Source organism: Lepidochelys olivacea (assembly GCF_965140295.1).
Source record: "Lepidochelys olivacea isolate rLepOli2 genome assembly, chromosome: 7".
Classification (NCBI taxonomy): domain Eukaryota; kingdom Metazoa; phylum Chordata; order Testudines; family Cheloniidae; genus Lepidochelys; species Lepidochelys olivacea.
In genome coordinates this window covers 33407285-33432244 of record NC_140417.1, presented here as the reverse complement: position 1 = coordinate 33432244, position 24960 = coordinate 33407285, and the positions used below count along the sequence as shown (strand labels likewise).

Genomic DNA, 24960 nt, shown 5'->3' with positions numbered 1-24960 from the left:
TGGTGTCGGACCCTGGGAGCTGCATATTGGCTCTTTATTGCACAGAGGGGCCGGGGGACAGACACACTTGGGTTTGTACATTCACATCAGACACAGATTCTCTGCCTCTAAGATTGGCCATTTTCAGTGTAAAAAACTAACAAACAAACAAATAAACCTGAAACAAGGACTTGTGTTCTGCTTGGTACTAAAATATTTACAACCCGAAAGGAGACATGACAACCCCCCATGTCACAGGGGACCCCCCTCCAGAAATAAGGGACACTCTCCAGAAATATCCCCTAGCACCAAATGGGGGGCTGGGCCCTGTACCACCTCCCTCCCCCCAGTACAGTATGGAGGCTATGTCTCGATGGAGCGTGGGGGGAAGGTAGTAGGGGATGGGCTTGTGCAGAGGGAGGGGCACTGCTGGGGGGGGAAGCAAATGACCAGAAGCAATGTCCCCAGGGGTGAAAGTAAGTTAGAGGACTTACCCATACAACGGAGTCCTGAGCAGGGGGCGTGGCCTCAACCAGAAGAGGAAGGGCCTTAAATCCCTGGGCCCTTGAAATTAAAGGGCTAGGGCTCCAGCTGCAATAGTGGCGGCTGGGAACGCAGGGCCCTTTAAATCACCCCCGAGCTACCAGCTGCAGAGGTGGCTGGGAGCCCCGGGGCTCAGGGACGATTTAAAGGGCCCAGGGCTCCAGTTGCCGCAGCGGAGCCCCGGGCCCTTTAAATCACTGAGGAGCCCTGGGGGCTCCCGGCTGCCACCGCTACCCCGGGGCTCTGGGCTCTGGCAGAGCTTTAAAGGGCCTGGGGTTCTGCTGTGGTAGTAGCTGCCAGAGCCCCGAGCCCTTTAAATCCCCACCTGAGCCCTGGGGTAGCGGTGGCCGGGCTTCATCAGGGATTTAAAGGGCCCTGGGGCTCCAGCCGCTGCTACCGCCCTGGCCCTTTAAATGCCCGCTGGAGCCCCACCGCCACTACCCCAGGGCTTCGGCAGCGGGGCTCTGGGGGAGATTTAAAGGGCCAGGGCAGTAGAAGTGGCTGGAGCTCCGGGGCTCTCTAAATCCCTGCCAGAGCCCCCCCACCCTGTACCCCAGGGCTCGGGCAGCAGGGCTCAGGTGGGGATTTAAAGGGCTCCAGGGGGTAGCAGCGGCTACCTGCCCTGCCGCCGCTACCCCAGGGCTTTCAATTGCCCTCTCGGAAAGCTGGTCCTGGTACGGCGCACCGGCTCTTACCGGTCTGCCATACCGGGGCGTACCAGCTTACTTTCACCTCTGAATGTCCCCATACCTCCTTTCTGCTATGTGGGAAGCTGGCATGGGTTGGGGTGGGTTGGGGGAGAGGGGGCATTAACTCACAGCTTGCAGTATCTTCACAGTTACCAGGCAGGGTGGCACCCTCTTCAGGCCAAGAGGTTCCCCCGCTGGCCGGGTCAGAGCTGGATGGGGGTGGGGCTCTGGACCCTTAGGAGTCTGGGGGATCTGGCAGCCGGAGTGAAGGTTTTACAGTGTGTGTTTGCATGGGAGCATGTGTCAGTGCATGGGCGCTTGAGTGAGAGCACGTGAGTGTGAGCATGCATTAGTGTGAGCATAGTCTGCCCAAGCACGAGTGGGAGCAAGTCTGCACAGGCGTGCATCAGTGTGAGGGCGTGTGTGGGACTGGGAGCACTCTGAGCTGGTGTGAGGAGTGCATCTGGGTGAGCAAATGTATGTGTGTGTGTGTGCAGTCATGTGTGTGTGCAAATGTGCATGAATGTGTGCAGTCACATGTGTGTGAGCATTTGTATGAGTGGGAGAGTAGAATCATCTCTCTCTCTCATGCCAGGGTTTTCCTGAGGCCTGGATTGATGCAGCAGGATTGGGGGGTATTGCAAGTTGATTTTTTCCAAGGGGGTCAAGGTCAAACATGCCATTAAGTCCCTCCTTCTCACTCCTGCTCAGCAACACCAGCCCTCCCTCCTGTGCCCACCCCACAGATGACAAGGTTACAACCTCCTGCCCATTACAGTCAGATTTACCAAAGAGTTGAGATTTGTGTATGAGCTTAGCCAGCTGGAACTGGGGGTGTTGCCTGTACCCCGATATCAGAGCCTGCTCCTGGCAGTAGCCTTTGGGCTGGTGAGTTTGTGCTGGGCTCCCCAGCGGTAAAAGTCTTGAGAGATGAGAAGCCATGTTCCAGGGGGGGCTCCCTTCCCTTCCAGGCAGTTTTGGGGGATTGGTAGCCCGAATCCCCTGTGCATGGCCAGTCGCAAAGTGGGCCCCCCAGAGTGCAGTTCAGATTGTGGTCCCTCCTGGAGGTAACCACAGTGCCCCCTGGGGACCAGAGAGGGGAGGAGTGGAAGTGGGGTCAATGGGGAGACAAGGGCAGTGGGGGGATGACTGGGCAAGTGAGGGTGGAGGCGGCCCAAGGCCCCTAGAGGGACTGGCCAGGGGAGCCACACAGCAGACGGGTGACCTGGCTGAGCCGGGCAGCTGCACTCTCCTGCTCCTGCTGCAGCCGCTGGTTGTTCTGCCGCAGACTCTGCACCTCGGCCTGTAGTGCTGCCTTGGCTGCCTGCTCCTGGAAGAACAGGGGGGCAGGGTCAGTGGGGAGGGACAGCACCCCCCACTACCAACCCAGTCCCTCCCACTCACTTGCCATTGACCCTCCCACCCCACAGCCCCTGCCCCCGTCTGGCCCTCTCATGGCACCTCCTTCTAACGCCTGCACCACACCTGCCCTGTAATTCCTCTGCAGTGCCTTGCCCCCTGCCCTCCTTCCTGCAGCCTCCACCGCCCTCCGCTCCCCTCCCTCTTTTCCTCACCTTTGCCCCCACTCCCTCTGCACTCCTCCCCTAACCCACTTTCTCCTTCCCTTGTGCACCCCGAACATACCTGCTGCAAGTCCTCCTGCAGCTTCTTTAGCATGGACTCCAAGTGAGAGACCTTCTCCGACAGCGACCGGGACTGATGGCCTCTGGGCGAGGGAAAGAAAGAGTGAGAGACAGAGGAGTGTGGGGATGGAGAGATTCATAGGATGACAATATGCATCAGTCAGGCTGAGATCAGATGGGGCAGGGGGAGCAAAGATCCCTCGTCTCCCAAGAGCCCAGCCCGCTCAGTATCCTCTCCTCCCCAGGATTGTCAGAGAGCTCTCCAAAGGTGCAGAGCCAGTGAATGTGTCAGCCTCCCACTGGAGGAGTGTTGTGGCACACCCACTTGGAGTTCACTGTTCAGCCACCAGATGACCCTGGTTGCTTCCTGATAAACAAGTCCCACAAAGCTGGGATGCGAGCTGAGCCAGAGATGGTTTGTTGCTGTTTTTGCCTGCTCTGACTGTGTTATCATCATGGAATATGTAAGGGGGAGGATGAGAGCAGGGAGGATACAGTGAAAAGGGGGCTAGTGGATGAAAACCTCCCCCCATCTTTCCTCCCACCCCTCTGTGTAGCTTCTTACTCATCCTCGGGGGGCTGCTGGCCTGGGTTCCTCTGGCCACTCCCACCGGGGGGCTCTCTGTTCTCCAGCACATGTTGCCCTGCTGCAGAAAAGAGGGGAGACAGAGTGAGATTCTCCTCCTCAGACTGGGGATTTGCTGCGACTCCTGGCCCCAGACAACTTTAACCAGGTTCTTTGCCTAGGGATTTCCCAGCTTTAGCCCCCCATTAACAAAGCTCTTTGCCTAGGGATTTGCTACAGACCACAACCAAGTCCTCCACCAGGAACTCTCAGACTCCAGCCCCTCTCTGTGCTTATGCAAGCTGGGCACTCCCACCCATGATGCAGCATGGAAATCTGTTGCTCACCTTCCTTCGAGAGCGCCTCTAGGATGCTGTTGCAGGTGGTAGCCAGGTTGGAGATGGAGTCCCACTCCTCCTCCAGGGACTCACCGGCTTCCGACAGAACTGGAGAGGGTGGGGCAGGAGAAAGAATGGCATGAATGAGGGCAAGGAGCCCAGCAGCTGTCCAAAGTAAGGCCCTTCAGACCCAGAACCAGGCCCCCCAGCTTGGGCTAAAGTACTAGAAGGTTGTTGTTATCCTCCAGCGGGTTCTAGCCTCACAGCTCAGTCGCAGCTATTCGTTAACATCCATCCTCAGAGTTAATTAGAGTTGGGGAAAATCTATTGACTTGAGATTCCCCCTCCCCGCAAGCCCCCTTTGGTCAATGGATTTGAGATTTTGTTACAGGCGTAGGTTCTCGACAAAGAAATCTCAAAGGAAACAAATAGGGGTCGAATCCTGATGTGTGAAAACCCGCTTTGGGGCCCCAGCCCCACACTTTAGTTCCATTTTTCCTTCCCATCCCCCACTTCTTCTTTTTTTTAATTGGAGAAAAATCCCAGCACAAAGCACCCAGCTGGCACTTGGAGCTGGACCCTGCACCTGGAAAAGGGAAAGTTCCCCTGATGCTAATGGGACAGGATCAAACTGGGGGTGCATGTGTGTGTTTGTCTTACTCTTGGTGATGGAGTTTCGCAGCGAGAGCGTACGGGGTAGTAATTTCTCGGTGTCACTCATGTCCGAGGTGGGTGGAGCTGTCTCGCTAGGGGGCGGGGCCTGGCTACCCATGACCCCATGATCTGTGGGAGCCTGCTCCAATGATGTAGGGTCTCCTGGATGGTCCTGGGACAAGAGAACACAGTGATTGATGACTGGGGTTCTATAAGCCAGGGGTCCATCACCTGGAGTTTCAGCCATCTCTGGGGTGGGATGCGGAGGCTGTTTATACAGGGAACCCTCACCCAGTACTGAGATGCAGTAATCTCTGGGGTGGGACACAGGGGCTGTTAAACAGGTTAACAGATTTATTTCACAAATAAATAGCTGCAAATAACAGTGCACATCATGGAATGCCAAGAATGACAGTGCACGTGAAACCTCCAGAGCAACAGCACACACGTAACCGAGGGGCCTGACTGCATCCTGTAGGGGGAAGCCGGGACACACACACACACACTCACCGTGTCCCGCTCAGGGGGCCCCTTGGGTGTGGCTGCCAGGATGAGGTCAGGTGTGGGGTCAGATAACATGGGGATCTCCCTGCTCTGGGACCTGCAGAGGCAGAGGAACATTAGCCTGTGGCAAACACAGCTGAGAAAAAGGGGGCGGGAATGCCGGGGGGGATAACAGCTGATGTGGGGAGCCTAGGAGGTGGGTGTCAACCAGTCTGTTGGGTGGGATTTGGATCTGGGGGGGAGGCAGGACTCCTAGGAGGCTGGGGAAGCACTCAGAGTAGGTTGGAGGCTGATGGGGGTGGGGTGGAGGCGGGGGTCTGAGGAGGCAAGGGGTACTCATGGCAGGTTGGGGAGCTGGGGGGGAGAATAGGGGGTGGCCGGGGGGGATGGAGAGGGGCACGTATGGTGGGGAAGGGTGTCAGGATGGGATGGAGGTGGGAGTCACTCACAGTGCGGGGGGGCAGGGTGGGATGGAGGCGGGGTCCCAGGAGGTGGGGGACTCAGAGTGGGGGGGACACTGTGGGATGGAGGCGGGGTCCCAGGAGGTGGGGGCACTCAGAGTGGGGGGGGACAGGGTGGGATGGAGGTGGGGTCCCAGGAGGTGGGAGCACTCACGGCAGGTTGGGAGGGGCAGTGCCCTCGCTGTGGCTGCGTAGGAACTCGGTGCGCTCCTCAGCCAGGCTATGGGGGGGTCCATCCTGCAGGGAAAGCGAGCGCAGCAGCTGCAGCGTGGCTGGTCTCAGCTCCCCCTCGGGCCCCGGGTCCCCAGCCGGCTGTGGGGGCTCCCTTGCCGGGGAATCACTGCGCCGCTTCTCCTGCAGGGACTTCACATAGAGCTCCGAGAAACTCCTGTAAGAGAGAGATGATGGGGCAGGGTCCCAGAGTCCCCTGACTCCCATCCCACTGAGTCCCCCCCCACCCTGCCCCACAGCAGCCCCCACAGTGATCCCACCCCATTCAGTCCACACTGATCCCTCCATCCTGCCGCACAGCACCCCCAACAGAGCCCTCCTCCTTGTCCCACAGTGTTCGCCACTGCCCCCCATTCTACCCTATCGCACCTTCTACCCTGCCCCACACAACTCCCTGCATATGCCACCTACCCTCACTGTCCCCCAACAGTGTCCCTCCCCAAGGATTCCTGCCCCATAGCACCCCCACTCCGCCATTCCCCCTGCTGGGGACTCTTGCAGCCAATGCTTCGGCATCCTTCCCCACAGCTCCCTACCAACACTCCCACCCTGTGTCCCACAGCAGCTTCTCCTGGAAGCTCCTGCCCCCTCCTGCTAGTGCCCCCTGCTGGGGACCCCCAACCCATATGCCTGAGCATCCCTGCCAGTAACCCATAACCCTGAGTGACCCTGCTGGGAGCTCCTGCCCCACAGCACCCCTTCCTGGGCACCCTCCCCTCTCAACACCCCTGAGAACCCATGCCACCCACAGCACCTCATAGCTCCCCCCCAGCACCTCCAGCTGGCGCTGTGCTCACCTGCGGGGCTTGCCATTCTCGTCAGGAGGCACCATGGTGATGGTGACTTTCTTGGCGGTGCGCAGCAGCTCGGTAGTCTGGGCGCGGCTGAGGCTGGGCAGTGCCCGCTCGCACACACGCACCAGCCGGGCGCCAGGCTGCAGGCCAGCCTTCTCCGCAAAGGTGAAGCGCTCGACATCAGTGACGAAGCCCTCGCTGTCCACCTGGAAACCCAGTTGGCCCAGCCCGTTCCGCAGCAGAGTGAGCTCCCGCGTCTCGCAGCCCCGCGTCACCAGCTGGGGGGAGAGAGAGCATTGGGCAGGGCTGGCTTTGCCTCCTGTACAACACCCCTCCCAGTGCTCCTGCCCCACTCCCTGCAGCACCCCCTATGGCAGAGGCCAGGGCTGGAGTAGCCGGGAGCTCTCCTGCAGTACCCCCACCTGCCAGTGGCCCAGGCCCTACCTGCAGCCGATGCACAATGTCCTTGACCTCATCCCCTTGGCCGTCAGGGAGCCGCACGGAGATGTAGTCCCCGGAGCCGTAGTAGAGGTCCAGGCCGCAATCCGAGTAGGTCCAGGCCAGCACATCACGGCAGGAGCAGTTGAAGATGACTCGCTTGCCCTTGGCCTCAATGAGCACCAGAAACTCAGCAGAGATGCCCAGCAGGGAGGGCAGCTCGGGGGCAGCCCGGTCTCCGTCCTGTGCCCGCACGCTCCACACCAGGGCCCCTGCACTCTGCAGCTCGCAGGCCTTGGCCCCCTTGGCCCGCTCCTTCCTCTTGGCGCCCAGGGAGAGCAGGGGCAGGCGAGAGGAGGAGGCCTCCAGGCTGGTGGTGGTAGCATGGCTGCGCGCTAGGTCCTGCAGGTACTCCTGGCGCGTGCGGGTAGCCATGGCGTGGAATTTGCCTGACCGCTCAGCTGCATTCTCTGCATTGATGGCCTTGGCCAGCAAGAAGTCCCGGAAGGCGGGTGTACGGGGGAAGCGGTGGCCAGCTGGGATGGGCGGTCCAAAGAGTGGGATGTCTTTGGTGCGGCTCACTGCCACACTGAGGGGAGAGATGGGAGTCAGGGCATGGGGCAGCTGGGGGCAGCCATGGGCTCAGCCAGCGACAGGGATGATGGCATGGCAAGGAGGCAGGCAAGGCGGGAAAGACCTTGGCATACGCACCACCCCATAGTTGGCACACTCATCACATGCTTCCCCTCTCCACTGTAGGTGGCATATTCAGAGCACACTACTCCCTTCCCCTGTAGGCAACAGACTCAGCACTTGCTCCCCACACCTCCTGTAGGTGGCCCGCTCAGCGCACGCTTCTCCCTTCCCCGATGGCAGCGTGCTCATCCCTCTCCTGTATGTGGTGTGTTAAGTGCACACTCTCCCCTGATCTGAAGGTGGCACACTCAGCGCACACTCCCCCCACCTGTAGGCAGCGCTCTGGGCACGCCCTCCCCCATCTCCTGTAGGTGGTGTGCTTGGCGCATGCTCCACTCCTCCCCTCCAGGTGGCACACTTAGTGCGCGGTCCCCTCTCCCCTGCTGGCCGAGTGCTCATCCCTCACCTGTAGGTGGTGCGCTCGGTGCAGGGTTCATGCGTGCGCACTATGATGAAGACGTGCTGGAAGTGTGAGCGGATGGTGCGGGGTGTGAAGGGCTGTGCACCTGGCTCCTGGAAGATGATTGTGACAATGTCGTTGCCAATGTGACGCTTCCGTAGCAACTACAACCAGAGAGATGGTGTTACTGCGGCGATGGGGAAGGGCAGGATCTGAGCTGGGCATGGGATGGGGATGGAAAGCAGGATGGGAACCCTCCCTGTTTCCAGGTCAGCCACCCTTGCCCCCCTTTCCTGAGCTGCCTGGACTCTCCACCATGCTCTGGTGCCCCCCAGATTCTCTTCCTGCACCCTCTGGATTCCTCCTTCCCAGAAATCCTTCCCTCTGGACCCCTGGTGAACCCCAGCACCCCATCCTCTGTGCTAGCCCCATCCCAGTGCCCTGCCCCGCCTCACCTGCTGGCGGTTGTTGGGTGTGTAGGGAAGCATGGTGGAGACGTGGAACATGATCTCATAGTCCTGGTATGTGGTGTACAGCGAGTGGGTGCCCGTGGAGTCAGCTGGGGGAGACACAGGATGGGAGATGTCAGTGGGATGGGGAGTGGGGGCGTTACTGGGGCAGGGAAAGACGGGGCTCAGCAGAGCGTAGCTGGGAAAGCCCTTGACTGGGTCGAGGGGAGAATACAGTCCCCTCCTTCAGAGCCTCCCCACCCCCTGCTGCCAATGTGTCCCCCTACCCTGGGGTGAGGGAGGGACTCTTTAAAACCAGGCTCCCCACCTCATGGGGTGCGCTGGGGGCTGGCAGAGGGCAGCCTGCTATGACAGCTCCCCAATGTGTCTACTGGTGCCAAATGGCAGGGGGCAGCTGCCAATGCAGTCCAGCCCCCTTGCAGCCCTCAGCCCCCCTGGCCCCTTTTCCAGTAGCCCAACCCCACCCCGGTTCCCCCTCCCCCAAGGTCTGGCCACCCAATATTTCCTTGCTCCTCCCCCTAGAATGCTCCCTTTCCTGGGTTTCACCCTCCCTTCCACAGAGTTTAAAGCTTGAGGGGACAATTGTGCTCTTCTAATCTGACCTCTGGCCACTAGACCACCCCCAAACAATTCCTGGTTGAACTAGAGTGGACTGGTTAGAAAAACAGCTGTGGAGACTGGAAAATGTCCAAGGGTGGAGAATCCACCACAGCCCTGGAGAAGCTGTAACAGCAGTTACTGATTCCCACCGTTAACAGACTGTACCTTAGTTCCAGTCCAAATGGGTCTAGCTTCAACTTCCAGCCACAGGGTTGTGTTTGACCTTTGTCAGCTGGACTGAAGAGCCTCCCTTACCCCAGCTCTGCTCCCTGTGTAGGTGTTTAGGGATGGTGACCAAGTCACTTGTTCAGCTTCTCTTTGATAAGCTGAGGAGATTGAGGTCCTGGAGTCTCTCACTGTAAGGCAGGTTTTCCAACCCCTCAAACATTCGTGGGGCTCTTCTCTGACCCCTCTCCAATTTATCCACATTGTTTGTGATGCTGATGTGCAGGCCCCCACACTGGACACAGTTCTCCAGCTGTGGGCACAGCGCTGCTAGATACAGGGGTAACAGAACCTCCCCATTCCGCTTGATTCCCCTGTTTATCCGTCCAAGGATCATGATACTCCTTTGGCTGCAGCGTGGCACTGGGAGCTCCTGTTCAGCAGGTTATCCCCCCAACCCCCCCGCCCCAGTCTTTTTCAGAGTCGTTGCTTCCTGGGACAGAGTCTCCAATGCTGGGAGCATGGCCAGCCTTCTTTGGGGCTTTACATGTATCTGTTTACAGTTACCACCCCCAGTGCCCCCTCCCCACACTCACTCTTGGTGTCAAGCTGGGCACGGTACTTGGTGAAGCCACGCAGCTGGACGTGCTGGCCCAGCAGCTCCAGGAACTCCTGGAAGTGGGGGCCGGCCCCCTCGTTGTTGTACATCTCCTCCTCAGAGCCCTGCCCCGCCCGGCAGTACAGAACTCCCACCTTGCGCTGGAAACTCACCTGGGGAGGGGTATGGGGAGGGGAACATGGGACCAAACTGGGAACACCCCCAAACTGCCCCAGTTCAACCACCCAACACAGCAACCCCCAATGGGACCCCTGACTCAACCCCCCAAAATACCCCAACCTCACAACACAGCAACTCCTTATGGGATCCCTAACTCAATCCCCCAAAATACCCCAACCCCCCAACACAGCAACCCCCGATGGGACCCCTATCTCAACCCCTCAAACTGCCCCAATTCAACTCCCCAACACAGCAACCCTCAATGGGACCCCTAACTCAATCCCCCAAAATATCCTGACCCCCGAACACAGCAACCCCAGTGAGACCCCAACCCCCAAAAATACCCTGACCCCCCCCAACACAGCAACTCCTGATGGGACCCCTATCTCAACCCCTTAAACTGCCCCAATTCAACCCCCCAACACAACAACCCCTAATGGGTCCTCTAACTCAACTCCCCAAAATACCCCAACCTCCCCAACACAGCAACCCCTGATGGGACCCCTATCTCAACCCTTCAAAATACCCCAATCTCACCACCAATGTAGCATCCCTGATAGGATCATTGATCCAACCGCACAAACTGCCCAGACCTCTCAACACAGTGACCCCTGATGGGGCCCCCTGAGCTGACCCCCTCAAAGTGCTCAAGCCCCCCGACCCAAGCCCCCAACAGAAGACCTTGATCCAACTCCCCCAAAACAACACTTCAGGACCCCCCATTCCCAAACCACCCTGATCATACTCTTCCTGAACTTCCCCTCCCACAGAGCCTGGCTTCCTTCTTGCCCCCAGGTCCCTCACCACCCCCACCGCTGTACCCCCCATAGTGGGCAGGCCCATGGCAGAATCCCTGTGGCACTCCGTCACTCACATACTCACCCCCTGCTCATCCAGCTTGAGCAGTGTCTCGGGCACCTTGGGTGAGTTGGATGCCAGGCGCAGCCCCTGCAGGTTCAGGTCGGGCAACACATGCTCCAGCAGCTTCTTGGGGGACAGCCCGCGGGCAGTGGGGGGACGGGCGGTGGAGGGCAGTGCCTCCTCCAGCACTGAGCCACGCAGGGTCCGCAGCTGTGGGGAGGAGAAGCCGTGGCGGGTGGGGAGAAGGCCAGGGAATTTTTGTACCCCTGCACTGCCTCCTGACTAGGACTCCCCCCACAGCACCCCCCCTCTCCAGGGCGGTGTCCTACCCACAGTGTCCTGCTCCCCCTGGGAGTGCCCCTGTGCTGCAAGCTCTCCCCAGGCTCCCTGGTGGCGCCCACCTCGCTGGTGCGCAGGATGAGGCGGTAGCTGTACTGCGGGCTGGCACCCTCCTTCTCCTTCTCTTCACGCCGCAGCGACACGGCCACCGCTCCCAGGCGCTCGTCCACCCCAAAGAAGTTCTGGTGCTCTGTGCCAGGGGACGGGCTTTTGTTAGAGACGGGCATCGCCAGGACTGCCCCCAACCCTCTCACACATTCCCTGACCCCTCCTGCATGCCAGCCCCACGGACCCTCACTTGCACCTCCCTCTTCCTGAGTGCCAGCCTCCTGCCACCCGCCCCCAGCTTTTGCCCCCGCCAGGGCCATTCTCCTGCTGCCAGCTCACCCTTGCATAGCAGCACTCAGAGCAGCTGGCCCCTTGCCCCACCTCCATGCTCCCTATGTCCTGTGCCCCTTGCTCCTTCTTCCCCATACCCTGTACCCCCCCCATGCACTCTGCCCCCTGTGTCCTACTCCCCTGCCCTGGCTCACCCTTGCCATAGAAGTATTTGCGGTAGTAGCTGGCGCCCAGGTCGGCATACTCAATGCAGTGGGTGGCCCGGCTGCCTCTGGTGGGGTAACTTTCCCGTGGCTCCTCCAGCACAGACACGGCCGCATTGGGCAGCTGCCCGGCGCCCCCTCCTGCTTCCTGGCGCCGGCCCAGCCCCCTCTCCTCCTCGCCCCCAATCTCATTGCGGAAGTGGGGGCAACTGAGCACCAGAGGCCCATCCTTGCCATCACCTGGGTCAGGCTCTTCAGGGACAGGGGTGGGGGCAGGCCCTGTCGAGGCGGCTGAGGCCCCTGTGGTGATGTTACGCACCCGGCGCCCGGCACTGCCCTGGCACCAGGCCGCCTCACCTGGATCAAAGAGGATGCTCTGCACGTCATAGTGGGCCAGCTGGCGCACCCAGACCTGTGGGGGGAACTTGAGGGGCTCCTCCCCCCTGTCCTGCTCTGACATGGCAGCCCCAGCCCCCTGGCTGTCCCCCTCCCACACCTCGTCTCCCACAAGCCCCAGCAGCACCAGGGGGTCCCAGAAGCGCCGAGCGGCTGGGCTGCCTGCCCGTGGCTCCTCATGGCTGTGGGCACGGGTGCGGGGAGGCCCTGGGCCTTTCTCGATGGAGCTCAGGCTGCCATAGTCCCGGTGCAGCCCGCAATCCCCAGCCCCCACCAGTGACGAGGAGGGAGGTGCCCCGTCCCCAGGCACCCCCTCCCCAAGGGTCACGTCACTGTTGCTGCGGTGCATGATGTGGCTGGCAGGCCTTAAGGCCAGGCCAGGGGCGGTGCCATGCCCTCTGGGGAGCCCCTGAGTCACCTCACTCCGGGGGGGGCGCAGGAGGGGGGCCGGGATCCCCTTGGCGTCAAAGGAGATGGAGGCCAGATGGGGCCGGGTGGAGTGGCGCCTGATCTTGCGGACGAAGAGGTCATCTGACTGCATGGCCCTCCCCCTCACCAACATGCCCCCCCTCCCCCCCCGGAAAACAGGAATGAGACGGCCTGGCGGACGGCGAGGCGCAGCTGCCAATCACATGCACACAGGCTTGGGGGAGCGAGAGTCAAGGAAGCAATCCAATTGGCTGGGAAGGACAACTACGTGCTCTACCCTTTGCCAGTCAGCTTTCTCCTTTATGGCCTCTGGCCATCAGTGGGCGTGGCCCACCATCTCATTGGACAAGAGCGTCATGGGGAGCCGCTGTGGAGGCGCTGCTGTGCTGGAAGGCGTCAAATCCAGCCATGGGGTGTGGCCGGCCGGCGTGCCATGCTGGGGGTTAAGGGCTGGTCCTGGTGCAGCCCGGGTTCTGAGCAGAGCGCTCTGCTCTCAGCTCCTGGTGAAGCAGCCTGCTCAATCCCAGATCCTGATATGGGGTGGGGAGCCGCCTTCCTGCGAAAGGAGTTGAGGGGAGATCTGAGATGGGGGAGATGGGGAGAGGCCCAGGCTGCGATGCTGGACTCTGTCCCCCCAGCACTGAGGCAGCTTATGCTGGGTCCCATCTCCCCAGCTGCCCGAAAACACCAGGAGCATTTCTGACGACTGGTTGGACACCCTTCCCCTGATGTGATGGGGCCAGCACTGAAACACACCAGGTGCCAACCTGGGCTGCTCGCCATGGAGATGACGGGGGCAGGGGCTTGAGGAGGGGGTATTTCTACAGCAAATTTCTCTGTCAAGTACTGAGCCATTCCCTCTCTGATACCAGGATACTCTCCTTCTAATACTGGGGTACTTTTCTGGGCTGTTTATCTACCTAGTACCCAGAGTACATTTCCACTCTGAAACCCCTGTGCTTCCCTCTCTAACATGTAGGCACTTTCCTGGGCTGGTTCAATAATGTTTAGGTCACGTTTTCTCTCTACTAACTGGGTCCTGTTCTGGGACACTGATCTGTCATCCTCACTCAGTGGGAATCCCTTTTGTGCCCTCTCCCCTCTGACCTCTGGGTATGCCCCCGACAGTAGACTGGGCCCGATGGAGCCCTGATGTCAGGCAGCTTTGCCCTATCACAGGGGAGTGTGGGGGACACACAGGGCTATTGCTGCATACCCAGGGCAGTCTGGGAAAGAGAGGGCAGGTGCATTCTAGGAGTTTGATGTGACCATTATGGGTGGGAAGGTGCATTATGAGAGGTTGACATGAACGATGGGGAGGCAGGTGCATTCTGGGATGCTGATGTGACCGGTGGGTGGGGACATTAGCAGCAGCTGCAGACGGGACAGGGCTCTGTGGTCAGGGCTCTGTGCAGGAAATCTCCCCGTATGCTCCCCTCTAGCTGCAGCTTCCTGCCCTCGCTCAGACGGGGCGGCTGTGTGTGTGTGTGAGAATGTCTCGGCGCTGAATGGGGGGATCAGGGACAAGCAGCTGCCTGACACAGGTACACTCTGTGACGCATAATGGCTGAGGCAAAACCACCCAGATACTGGCCTGATAGCAGGGGGCACTGGCCCAAATTTGCGCCCAGAACTAGGGTTTGGCTGGCTCGGTTTGGGAGAGAGACAGGACCAAGAGGGCCCTCACATGGAGCTGCCAACAGAAAGAGCCAAAAAACAGGAACTTGCACAAGTACCTGTTTTTGTAGCAGTTTCCTCCTGCAGGGGGTGGGGGGACACTGGGGACAAAGGGCTGAGGCGCCCAGCCTGGAGGCAATGCCCCCCCAGGGGCAGAAACAGAGTTGCTGCCCTGACCCCAGCTGAAGTGACACACCCCTACACACACCTGCCCCCTGCACCATCCCCCGACTCCCTGCACCCACCCAGTGCCCCCCCAGTCACATTTCTGCTTTCTCTGAAGTTGCTGAGCCTTGCAGAGTGGAATCTGTCAGGGAAAGGTCAGACCGTGGGGGGTGGGGGAGGGAGGTGAAGGAGACCAGCCGGGGGCAGGGGGAAGGTCAAAAGGACAAATAATCACCCTGCACCCCAGAACTGAACTTGCCCCCCCAGCTAGTTGTGGCCCTGCCAACCTGGAACTGACTCCCCCAAACCTGTCCCTCCCACACCGACTCCCCACAACTACTGGGGTTCCAAACATCTGCAGAACAGCCCCTGTCCTGGATCCGCCATTCCCAGTCCCTCCTTGGTCCCTGGTTCCCCAGGACTCTGGGGGCGGGGAGCTGACTGCTTGGCCAGTGACAAACCAGGCTGGGGAGAGGTTCAGGGAGCGGCAAGAACAGAAGGGAGAGACAGAGAAGGGGGGCAGCAGATCAGCTTCTGCAACGGTTCTGTTGGTGTCCCTCATTCACGACCCGCAGAGCTCTGGTATCTCCCCTCCCAAGCTCTGTTGGTGCCCCTCACTGCCAACCTGCAGCCCAGACAATGCCAAGGTTAAGACCCATCAAGCTCATTTTGATGGTGACATAATCTATATTGGAACTGAAGCGCCCAGACGTTCTTGGGGGGGGAGGTGCATGAGTGGCCCGGACTTCCCCATTTGTGGTTGGCCCTGTAAGTGTCAGATGAGCCACTGATCTCCCCCTCCCCCTCTCTAATATGCTAGAGCCACATCTGTGAGGTGAGGACGCATGGGGGAAGTGGGTGTCTGAAGTGATGCTCATGGCGGGGGCAGGTGCTGGCTCAGAGGCCCCAGCTCCTATACACCCCTTGTGCAGTCCCCAAATCAGGGAAGACAGCAGGGAGAGGCCCACTACCCCTCATCATAGAATAGCAGGGTTGGAAGGGACCTCAGGAGGTCCTCTAGTCCAACCCCCTGCTCAAAGCAGGACCAATCCCCAATTTTTGCCCCAGATCCCTAAATGGCCCCCTCAAGGATTGAACTCACAACCCTGGGTTTAGCAGGTCAATGTTCAAACCACTGAGCTATCCTTCTCCCCTTCCTTCTCCCCTTCCCCCATTCCCCAATACCCTCTTCCTCTTCACCCCTGCCCCCTCAGGGCTCCCTTCCAAACACACAGCCCCGCACCATGTATGGTCCCCGTGTCATGGGGGCAGAGAGGAAAACATGGTCCCCAGAGCCTGTTCAGCCCCACTCCTGAGGCCTTTCTGCTAGCCAGGGTCCAGGCCCAGTGTGGGAGGTGTCCTATTCTACTAGGGATGACTGGCCTAAGACCCAGCAACCTCATCTCACAAACAGGAACGATGTTCACTATGAACCTGGGGCTAGATCAGAACTAGTGTCCCCTAGAGGGGAAAGGCCTTGTGTCCCCATTCCCTGCCCCCTGAGCAGGCCCATTCCCTACCCTGGGGCTGGATCAGAGCCAGTGCCCCCTAGAGGGAAAGGCCCCATCTCCTAGTCTCTGGTGCAGACGAGCTTGTTAACCTAAAAAGACAAGGAGTCTGGTGGCACCTTAAAGACTAATAGGTTTATTTAGGCACAAGCGTTTAAATAAACCTGTTAGTCTTTAAGGTGCCACCAGACTCCGCATTGTTTTTGTGGATACAGACTAACATGGCTACCTCTCTGATATTTGTTAACCTAGTTGCTTGCTGGAGTGTTAACAAAGGACCCGCCTGATGCAGCCCCTCCTCCCCCCACCTAGCAGCTCCATCGTGCCCCATCACTGTGCTGGGGCAACCACCAAGCCCCACCTCACCCTGGACACACACACCCCATTTACTCTCCCCACCAGTTTGGAGGTCGGACTTGGGACAAACCAATGTTTTTTTTCCAGAGAGTGGGGTGGAATTCCTGGGTCTCTATTGTGGGGGGGTTGGCAGGGAAAGGGTTAATGGGAGCTGAATGCCTGTGGGAGGGGGAGGTGGGGTTGCTTGGTGTCTATTGGGGACCAAATGTGGGGCTGGTCGCTGAACCAGCCCCCTTCGGGCTCCCATAATCCCCCATAGCACAGTGCCCTCCGCCCCACACACACATGGGTGATGTGTCTGACCCCCATCCCCACACGTGGGAAAGAGCAACTCACCCAGCTCTCCGGACCGGGGGATGACGGAACAGATGTCTCAGACCAGGGGTGTCACAGGGACCTGGAGAAACAGAGAGCAAGAAATCAGTATTTCCTCAGGGGGAAGGGGGATCCCTTGCCCAGAGCTGAGACACAGCCACCTCTGGGGTGGGGCACAGGGGCTCTCTGTACAGAGCTCCCTTGTGGGGTGATGAGAGTCAGCTGTGTATGGGGCCTTGTTTAACAGCTGCACATTGACAGTTCCCAAGGATTTAGGACAGGAAGTGAAAGAGAATCCTGCATCCTATTGTATCAGCAGAGGGGGAATTAGGAAGGTGTGGAGCTTCAGCTTGCTGGGACCCTTTCCTGCACACCGGCGTTCACTCCCTCTGTCTGGGGGGATGGGGAGGCTTGGGGACAGTGGTGGGCCTAGGGCTGGGGTGTCTGTGCAAGTGGGAGATGCTCCCATCACCCCCCCTCTGTTTTGGATGTGGGGGGAAGGGACATGGGGGGTCAGGGGACTCCACACTCAGGCAGGGGGCTGAAGGTGCTCAGTTTCAGGGTGTGATTTCAGGTCTCAGGAAGCGACAATGGCAGGAAACACAAAATTCATCTGGTTAGACTGAGGAGATGGGGGCAGGGAGGGGGACAGACACATGGCCGCAGCCGCATGGCCATGGACACAGGGATTCGGCCAGAGCTCTTCTGGGACCTGTTGTCTGAGCTGCCTGTCGCACTTATTTTGCCCTGGGAAAACACCCCCTCTCTGGGCACCCCCCAGGAAGGATGGTTGGAGACGCACCCCCCCCCCCCGCCATGCTGCCCTTGACTGTTTCCTCCCACCGGCTGGGCCCCAGCCCACCACAAGATCCCCGGTCAGCCTAAGCTGGCCCCCCCTCACCTGCCCCCCAGACCTGCTTCATTGCTCCAGCGTGAGGGACTCCCCAACGACCTGCACCCCCATCAGCCTGGGAGCCGCCCACATCAGCCCCCTGGTACCCCCCCCATGATTCTCCAGCACCCTCCAAGCCAGGCGAAGGGCTCGGTACCTGGGGGGTCGGTACCTCGGGGTCCAGACGCGCTGGGTGGCGCGGACGCTCTGACTCGCTTCCTGCTGTGCAGGAAGTGATGGCGCAACCAGGAGCCTGAGCCACCCCCCCCACCCCCCCAACATCCTCAGGAAAGAGCCAGGCCCCGAGTGTGACCTGCCGACTCCCCACCCCCAAACCGGTGAGCAGCTTCCTGGCCATGCAGCTAGGCCTAACCACGCCACCCCCGCCCCCCACTCTGCCAGTGCCCCGCAATCCCGATCCACAGCCCCCTGCTATCCCAGCTCTGGGCTCCCCCACAGCCCTGCCAGTGCCGCTCACTCCCAGCCCACATACCCCTGCTAGCCCAGCCCTAGGCCCCCCCACTCCCAGCCCTGGGCTTCCTGCTTCACACAGCCCAGCCCAGAACCCAACCAACTGGTCGTTTGCTCTTTCCGCTGCCAGTTCAGAGTGGAAACCACAAATCGGTGCCTCGTGCCCACAGGGAGATAAGGGGCGGGGGGGGAGGGGGGGCTGTGGATCAGGAGTACCGGCACAGTGGGGGAGGGGCAAGGGAGTCCAGTGCTGGGATAGTAGGGGGTGTGGGTCAGGATTGAGGGGCACCAGCAGAGCTCTATGAATATTGGGGGATCCTTATTACTGGTACCAGGACGTGCTGAGTCAGGCCCCGACGCTGCCCCAGTGACTCTGCAGCTGGTCCCCTGGTCCAAGTGAACTTAGGCAAGCAGATGCCCTTGCCTGGCCATGAATTGGTTCCCCGCCCCCACAGGGTAGTGGGGGCGGATGCTATTTGGGCTGCGTCACCCCGAGGCTGCTGCCCTCAAAGGGGCCTTTCAGGGACATGCGGAGGGGGGTGAACGGGAACGGGGGACATTGGCAGCCATTTAACAGAATGGTAATCCGTGTATGAGGGACGCTGCGCATTCACCAGGGTGCTCCCCTGCCCCAGTACCTCGAGATCCATGGCCTGGAGGGCTCCACTGCCTGGGGGGCTCCAGTGTGGCTGCAGTGTCAGGGGAACCCTGCCGACCGCAACCATCCCCTCTCCTAGGCCTTCGCTCCCCCCTGCAGCCGGCATCTGGCCCATCTTCCAGCTAGAGGGGATGGAATTCAACCAGCTTTGGGCCCCAGGACAATGAAGTCTCTTTAGATATGCCCCCCCCCTTCCCCTCCTCTCTTCACTGCCCAGTTTATCAGTGCCTAGGCCCCACGTCTCCCTTCTTTCCCTCAAGCTTCCCCTCACCCGCCACTGCGCTCCAGGCCCAACCCGGAGCTGGGATAGAACCCAGGAGTCCTGGCTCCCAGCCCTCCTGCTCTAACCACTAAACACCTCCTGCCTATTATAATTAATTATTTGGATTATAAATTCACCACCGAATTACTCCTTTGAGCAATTGCATCAGCTTAATGCTCTGGCTACCACCTGGGTATGTTTGTCTGTCTGCTCTGTCTGGGGTGCACTGAAGGGCACTGGCAGAGCTGGAGGTGGAGGGGGGGGCAGGGCTGGGATGGCGGGTAGGCTGCAGATTGGGGCTGAGGGGCACTGGCAGAGCTAGGAGTGGAGGGGGTATAGCTGGCATGATGAGGACCTGTGGGTTGGGATTGAGGGGCAGTGGCAGAGCTGGGGGCTAGGGGGGACCAGGACTGGCATGACGGGGAGCTGTGGTTCAGAAGACTGAGGGGGCCAGGGCTCAGGTGGCGGGGGGTTGCGAGTCAGGACTGAGGGTCACTGGCAGAACTAGGGGGCTGTGTATGTTTCTATTCAGATTTGCCTAATAGCAGGATATTGAGTCTCCAACTGCATCTAAAATCCCCACTGCTCCCTCCCGCCCCCCAGCTTTCCCCCACTCACAGCCCCAGCATCCCTGAGGGATTTGCCAGTCACTCAGAACAAAGGGGGAGGGGTGTTGGCAGGTGGATCAGAGCTGGACAGGTGTCCCAGGGCCTGGATCCCTGGTGCGGAGGGGGTGGGGAGTGGACACAGATGTGTGAAGTTCCCCCCTTCAGCTTCCTCCCTTCCCCTCAAGCTATCTCTGGTTCTGCAAAGCTGGCCTGGTGTTACTCAGAACAACCTACCCCCCCCCCCCCGACAATGCACTGAGCCCTGCCCCTCCATTAATACTCATCTGTTCCCATTTTTCTGTTACACGTTTATTTCCTTCATTCTTTTATAAGCTCCCTTGTGACCCACCCCTCCCTGCTTAATTATATTCCACACTATAATTATCCCATCAGCTCCCTCCCATCTCCTTGATCTGGGCAATTCGGATTGGCAGGGGGAGACACTGGGGCCCCCTGATTAAAAGTCCACCCCCCAGGGATTCCATCCCCTGCCCTGCCCTGCCCATCTAGCCTGCCCTCTGCCCCACAGAGAGTAGGCTGGAGGGGGCTATGTGAGTGTGGGCCATGCAGGAGTGGTGGGATGGGGTGTGTGTGGGGGTTGCAGTGGTAGGGGTGTTGGGTTGTGGTGCTGTGCCATGGGCCAAGGGTGTTGTGTTGAGATAGTGGGGTGTATGGGAAGTGTGCTGGGAGGGGGCAGCACTGGGCCAGGTCTGAGCTATGCTGCATTTTGTGGGTGTGTTGTGGTGGGAGATGTCCACTGTGCAAGTGGGGCTGTGGTGTGTATATCAGGCCACAGGAGGCACTGGGTGAAGGGGTTGTGTTGTGTTGTGTATATTGGGTCACACCAGGCATCCAGTGAAGGGGTTGTGTTGTATTGTGTATATCGGGTTTCACTGAGCATCAAGTGCAGGAGTTATGTTATGCATATGGGGTCATGCCGGGCCCGGAGTAAGGGGGTTGTGTTGTATTGCGTTATGTGTTGGAATTTTTTGGCTGGAGTTCTCCGCTGATAACAGCCATTCTTTGAATGTGAAATGTTTTGCGGGAACTTGCCAATTACGACAAAATTTTTCATGGGGGAAAAAAACGAACGGTTTTGACTGCACCGGTTCAATGAAGGAAAAAATGACCAGTTTTGATTTTTATTGTTTTGGTTCGTTTCCTTTGGACTTTTTTGTTTTATGAAAATACTAAATCTACTAGCTATAAATATCAAAATATTAGCACTGCTAGGACATTTGTCATATTAAAATAGATATAGATATTGAATATTGTAATAGAGGCATGGTGATATACTGGAGACATACTATTTTACAATCTTAATTCCATTATTATTATTATATATATAAATAGCTCATCTCCTCTAGAACGTATTGGATTTACTATTTCAGTACGCTGGACAAGTCAAAATGAAATGGACCAAATTGAGAAAATCAAAATGGCGTAACTTTTTAATCAAACCCAAGCAGGGCCAAGGCCCTAAATCACCGTTTTGGGACGTTCGTTTTGCCCAAGATTCCAGCTTTTTGGTTCCGATTTGGAAAGAAAAACAAAATCCAGAATGTCGGAATTGCCCATTGCTTGTGGTTCCCAACCAGCTGCGGCTGGGTGCTGGGTAAGGGGGTTGTGTTGTGGATTGTACCCAGGGTGCTGCGTGTGCTGAGCATGGTGCCAGACGGGTTGTATTGTGTGGGTGCTGTGGGGGGAGAGGAGGGCTGCGTTGTGTTGGGGCAGGTTATTGTTTTGGGGGGTGGAGTTGTGTGGGCATTCGGTGAAGGGGGGCTGTGTTGTGATGGGGGTTGTGTTGTGTAGGCATAGGAGGAGAGGGCTGTGTTGTGTGGACATTGGGGCATGGGCAGTGTTGGATCAAGGCTGTATTGTGTGGGCATTGGGGGAGGGGCAGTGTTGTGTGGATGCTGGGGTAGGGGGTTGCATTGTGTTAGGGGGGTGTAGTGTGGGCATTGTGGGATAGGGTGGTGTTGTGTTGGGGGGTTGTGTTATATGGACATTGGGGAAGGAGTGGCATTGTGGTGGGGGTTGCGTTGTGTGGGGATCAGGGAAGTTTTAAAATATTAATAAAAGAATTTTTAAAAGATGAGAAATGAGATCCACTGCCCTCTTCCAGCCCTCCAAGCTCCAGCCCCCCAACCCTCAGCCTCTCCTGCCCCATAGCTCTCCCCAACTCCTGCCCTCTAGTTATCCCATTCTTTTATAAATAGTCCCAGATGATGCCCGGCTGGATACTCTCCCCTCGGTGAAAGCAAACCCGGGATAAATGGGGGGCAGCTCTCCCGTAAATCCTTCCATTACTCCTGTGGGAGCAAATCCCCCCAACCCAGAGGCACCAACATCCCACACACACTGGGGGTCTGCCCTTCACCTGAAAAGTGGAAACCTGGTGCCTTTTAAGGGTGTGTGTGTGCATTGGGGGACACTGGGAAGGACAGCTGTGGAGAGGGGCACTGCGTTGGGTAGGGCTACAGGAGAGATAGATGGATGGGTGGGGGACCGGGGGATGAATGGGATGGGTGAGGATGCTATGTGGGGTGAGGGGGATGGATAGGATGGGCAGGGGGCACTGTGTAGGATGAGGGGGATGGGGAAATCATGGGTGCTGGGTGCAAGGGAATAGCTGGGATGGGTGGGGGAGCTGTAGGAGGTGAGGGGGATGGCAGTGGGCATTGGGGGTGCTGTGTGGGATTAGGGGGATGAATGGGTTGAGGGCACTGTGTGGGGTGAGGGGGATGGGGAGCAGGGGGATGGATGGGATGGGCAGGGGTGCTGTGTGGGGTGAGCAGGACGGGGTGGGGAATGGGAGCACTGGGTGGGGTTCAGGGGGATGGGTGGGATGGGGAGTGGGGGCACTGGTTAGGATGGGCCAGGGTGCTGTGTGGGGCTGGGGAGCAGGGGCACTGTCTGGGATGGGCCGGGGCGCTGTGTGGGGTGAAGTAGATGGGGGGGAGCTGGGATGGGCGGGGGCACTGTATGGAGTGAGGGGGGAATGGGGGTGCTGGGAGGGGTGAAGATGTGAAAGCTGGGATGGGTGGGGCGCTGTGTGGGGTTAAGAGTATGGGGTGCTGGGATGGGCAGGGGAGTAGGGACGCTATGAGGGGTGAGGAGGATGGGGGTGCTGGGATGGGCGGGGGAGCGGTGAGCGGGGGCGCTGTGTGGGGATAAGAGGATGGGGTGCTGGGATGGGTGGGGGAGCAGTGAGCGGTGATGGGGGGAGCGGAGGCGCTGTGAGGTGTGAGGAGGATGGGGGTGCTGGGATGGGCACGGGAGGGGTGAGGGGGAGCAGGGGCGCTATGTGGGGATAAGAGGATGGGGGCACTGGGATGGGCAGGGGAGCAGTGAGGGGAGTGCGGGTGCTGTGAGGGGTTAGGAAGATGGGCACGCTGGGATGGGTGGGGGAGTGGTGAGGGGTGGGAGCAGGGGTGCAGTGTGAGGATAAGAGGATGGGGCACTGGGATGGGTGGGGGAGCGGAGGTGCTCTGTGCGGTTAAGAGGATGGGAGCAGTGGGATGGGCAAGGGAGCGGTGAGTGGGGGTGCTGTGTGAGGATAAGAGGAGGGGGCGCTGGGATTGGTGGGGGGAGCGGCGAGCTGTGTGGGGATAAGGGGAGGGGGTGCTGGGATGGGTGGGGGGGAGCAGAGGGGGGAGCTGTGTGGGGATAAGAGGATGGGGGCACTGGGATGGGAGGGGGAGCTGTGTGGGGATAAGGGGAGGGGGAGCTGGGATGGGCGGGGGGAGGGGGGAGCGGGGAGCTGTGTGGGGATAAGGGGAGGGTTGCTGGGATGGGCGGGGGGAGCAGAGAGGGGGGAGCTGTGTGGGGATAAGAGAATGGGGGCTCTGGGATGGGGGAGGGGGGAGCTGTGTGGGGATAAGGGGAGGGTTGCTGGGATGGGCGGGGGGAGCAGAGAGGGGGGAGCTGTGTGGGGATAAGGGGAGGGTTGCTGGGATGGGCGGGGGGAGCAGAGAGGGGGGAGCTGTGTGGGGATAAGAGGATGGGGGCTCGGGGAGGGGGGAGCTGTGTGGGGATAAGGGGAGGGTTGCTGGGATGGGCGGGGGGAGCAGAGAGGGGGGAGCTGTGTGGGGATAAGAGGATGGGGGCACTGGGATGGGGGAGGGGGGAGCTGTGTGGGGATAAGGGGAGGGTTGCTGGGATGGGCGGGGGGAGCAGAGAGGGGGGAGCTGTGTGGGGATAAGGGGAGGGGGCGCTGCGATGGGTGGGGGGAGCAGAGGGGGGAGCTGTGTGGGGATAAGAGGATGGGGCACTGGGATGGGAGGGGGAGCTGTGTGGGGATAAGGGGAGGGGGCGCTGCGATGGGCGGGGGGAGCAGAGAGGGGGGAGCTGTATGGGGCTAAGAGGATGGGGCACTGGGATGGGAGGGGGAGCTGTGTGGGGATAAAGGGAGGGGGAGCTGGGATGGGCGGGGGGAGGGGGGAGCGGGGAGCTGTGTGGGGATAAGGGGAGGGTTGCTGGGATGGGCGGGGGGAGCAGAAAGGGGGGAGCTGTGTGGGGATGAGAGGATGGGGGCACTGGGATGGGAGGGGGAGCTGTGTGGGGATAAGGGGAGGGGGCGCTGGGATGGGCGGGCGGGAGCGGGGAGCTGTGTGGGGATAAGAGGAGGGGGCGCTGGGATGGGCGGGGAGGGGGCAGCTGTGTAGGGATAAGAGGGGGGGCGCTGTGTCGAGCAGGGGGGAGCGGGGAGCGCAGGGGATGGGGCAGCGTGTGGGGCGGGCGGGCGGTGCGGGGGCAGGGATGGGCGCGGGGGGCTCCTACCTCCGGGTCCGGCGTCCCGCGTTTCCCCCCAGCCTCCGCACCGGCCGCTCCCTCCCCTCCCAGCTGACAGGACCCCCGCCCCGTCCCCGCAGTGTCCTAGCGCCGCCGGCGCTGCTGCGGACGGAGGAGCGGGAACTGACAGACAGGCGGGGGAGGGGGACGGCAGCCAGGCGCGGGGGCGGTGGGGAGGACAGAGTCTGGTGTGGGGGGGGGGAAGGGGAGACAGACAGGCGGGGGGGGACAGGCAGAGAGGGTGGGAAGGAGAGAGACAGGCGCGGGACGGGAGGAGGAGAAAGACAGAGGCATGCGGTGTGCTACCAGGCACAGAGGGAAGAGATTGGTCCGGCAAGGGACAGACAGACAGACTGACCCCCCCAACCTGCATACCGGAGGGATGAATGGACAGACCCCCCCACCTGAGGGCAAGGGAAGTGTTGGGGGACAGGATAGGGCCAGGGTCCTTGCTGCCAGGACCCATAACCAGGCATGCAGACCCATCCTAGAGAGATCCCCATATACAAAGAGTATGGCAGGGGGGCAGTTGGCTCAGTGAATATTTAGGGTGGGGGTAGCATACCCCAGTCGATGGATGCAGCCACACAAGCTGCACCCCATTCGTTCCTTGACCACCCCTCCTCCCCCACATAATTCCCACTCCTGCCAATAACTGCCCTGTGCTCGGCAAGACAAGAAGTTTCGGGCAGGCCCAGATAGGCACAAGATTCTCACCTGCAAAGGGGGCCCCGGACC

General features: G+C 59.9%; 1 protein-coding gene across 3 annotated transcripts; it reads right to left on the bottom strand.

The window, feature by feature from the left end:
* Positions 1-24270, bottom strand: SIPA1 (signal-induced proliferation-associated 1). Of its 3 annotated transcripts, none has more exons than XM_084633535.1 (17): positions 24211-24270; positions 16559-16619; positions 11682-13071; positions 11211-11338; positions 10831-11019; positions 9767-9941; positions 8391-8494; positions 7942-8099; positions 6846-7428; positions 6405-6679; positions 5531-5764; positions 4922-5012; positions 4418-4583; positions 3767-3865; positions 3420-3501; positions 2856-2937; positions 1-2541 (listed from the first exon to the last, which is right to left on the bottom strand). In XM_084633535.1, the coding sequence occupies exons 3-17, from the start codon at positions 12646-12648 to the stop codon at positions 2395-2397; spliced, it is 3480 nt and encodes a 1159-aa protein (XP_084489661.1). In that variant the 5' UTR covers positions 12649-13071; positions 16559-16619; positions 24211-24270; the 3' UTR covers positions 1-2394. The 3 variants fall into 3 exon arrangements, with proteins under 3 accessions (XP_084489661.1, XP_084489663.1, XP_084489662.1); XM_084633537.1 differs by having other exon boundaries at positions 3420-3498; XM_084633536.1 differs by lacking the exon at positions 24211-24270 and adding an exon at positions 18539-18602.
* Positions 24271-24960: the final 690 nt, after the last annotated feature.

Bases quoted from the DNA above. Each gene is read 5' to 3' on its own strand.
- SIPA1 (XM_084633535.1), bottom strand. From the start codon at position 12,648: ATGTTGGTGAGGGGGAGGGCCATGCAGTCAGATGACCTCTTCGTCCGC. The intron at 3,866-4,417 runs GTAAGACAAACA...CACCCTCTCCAG, and splicing joins GCGAAACTCCATCACCAAGA to TTCTGTCGGAAGCCGGTGAG. The intron at 3,502-3,766 runs GTGAGCAACAGA...TCTTTTCTGCAG, and splicing joins AGAGGCGCTCTCGAAGGAAG to CAGGGCAACATGTGCTGGAG.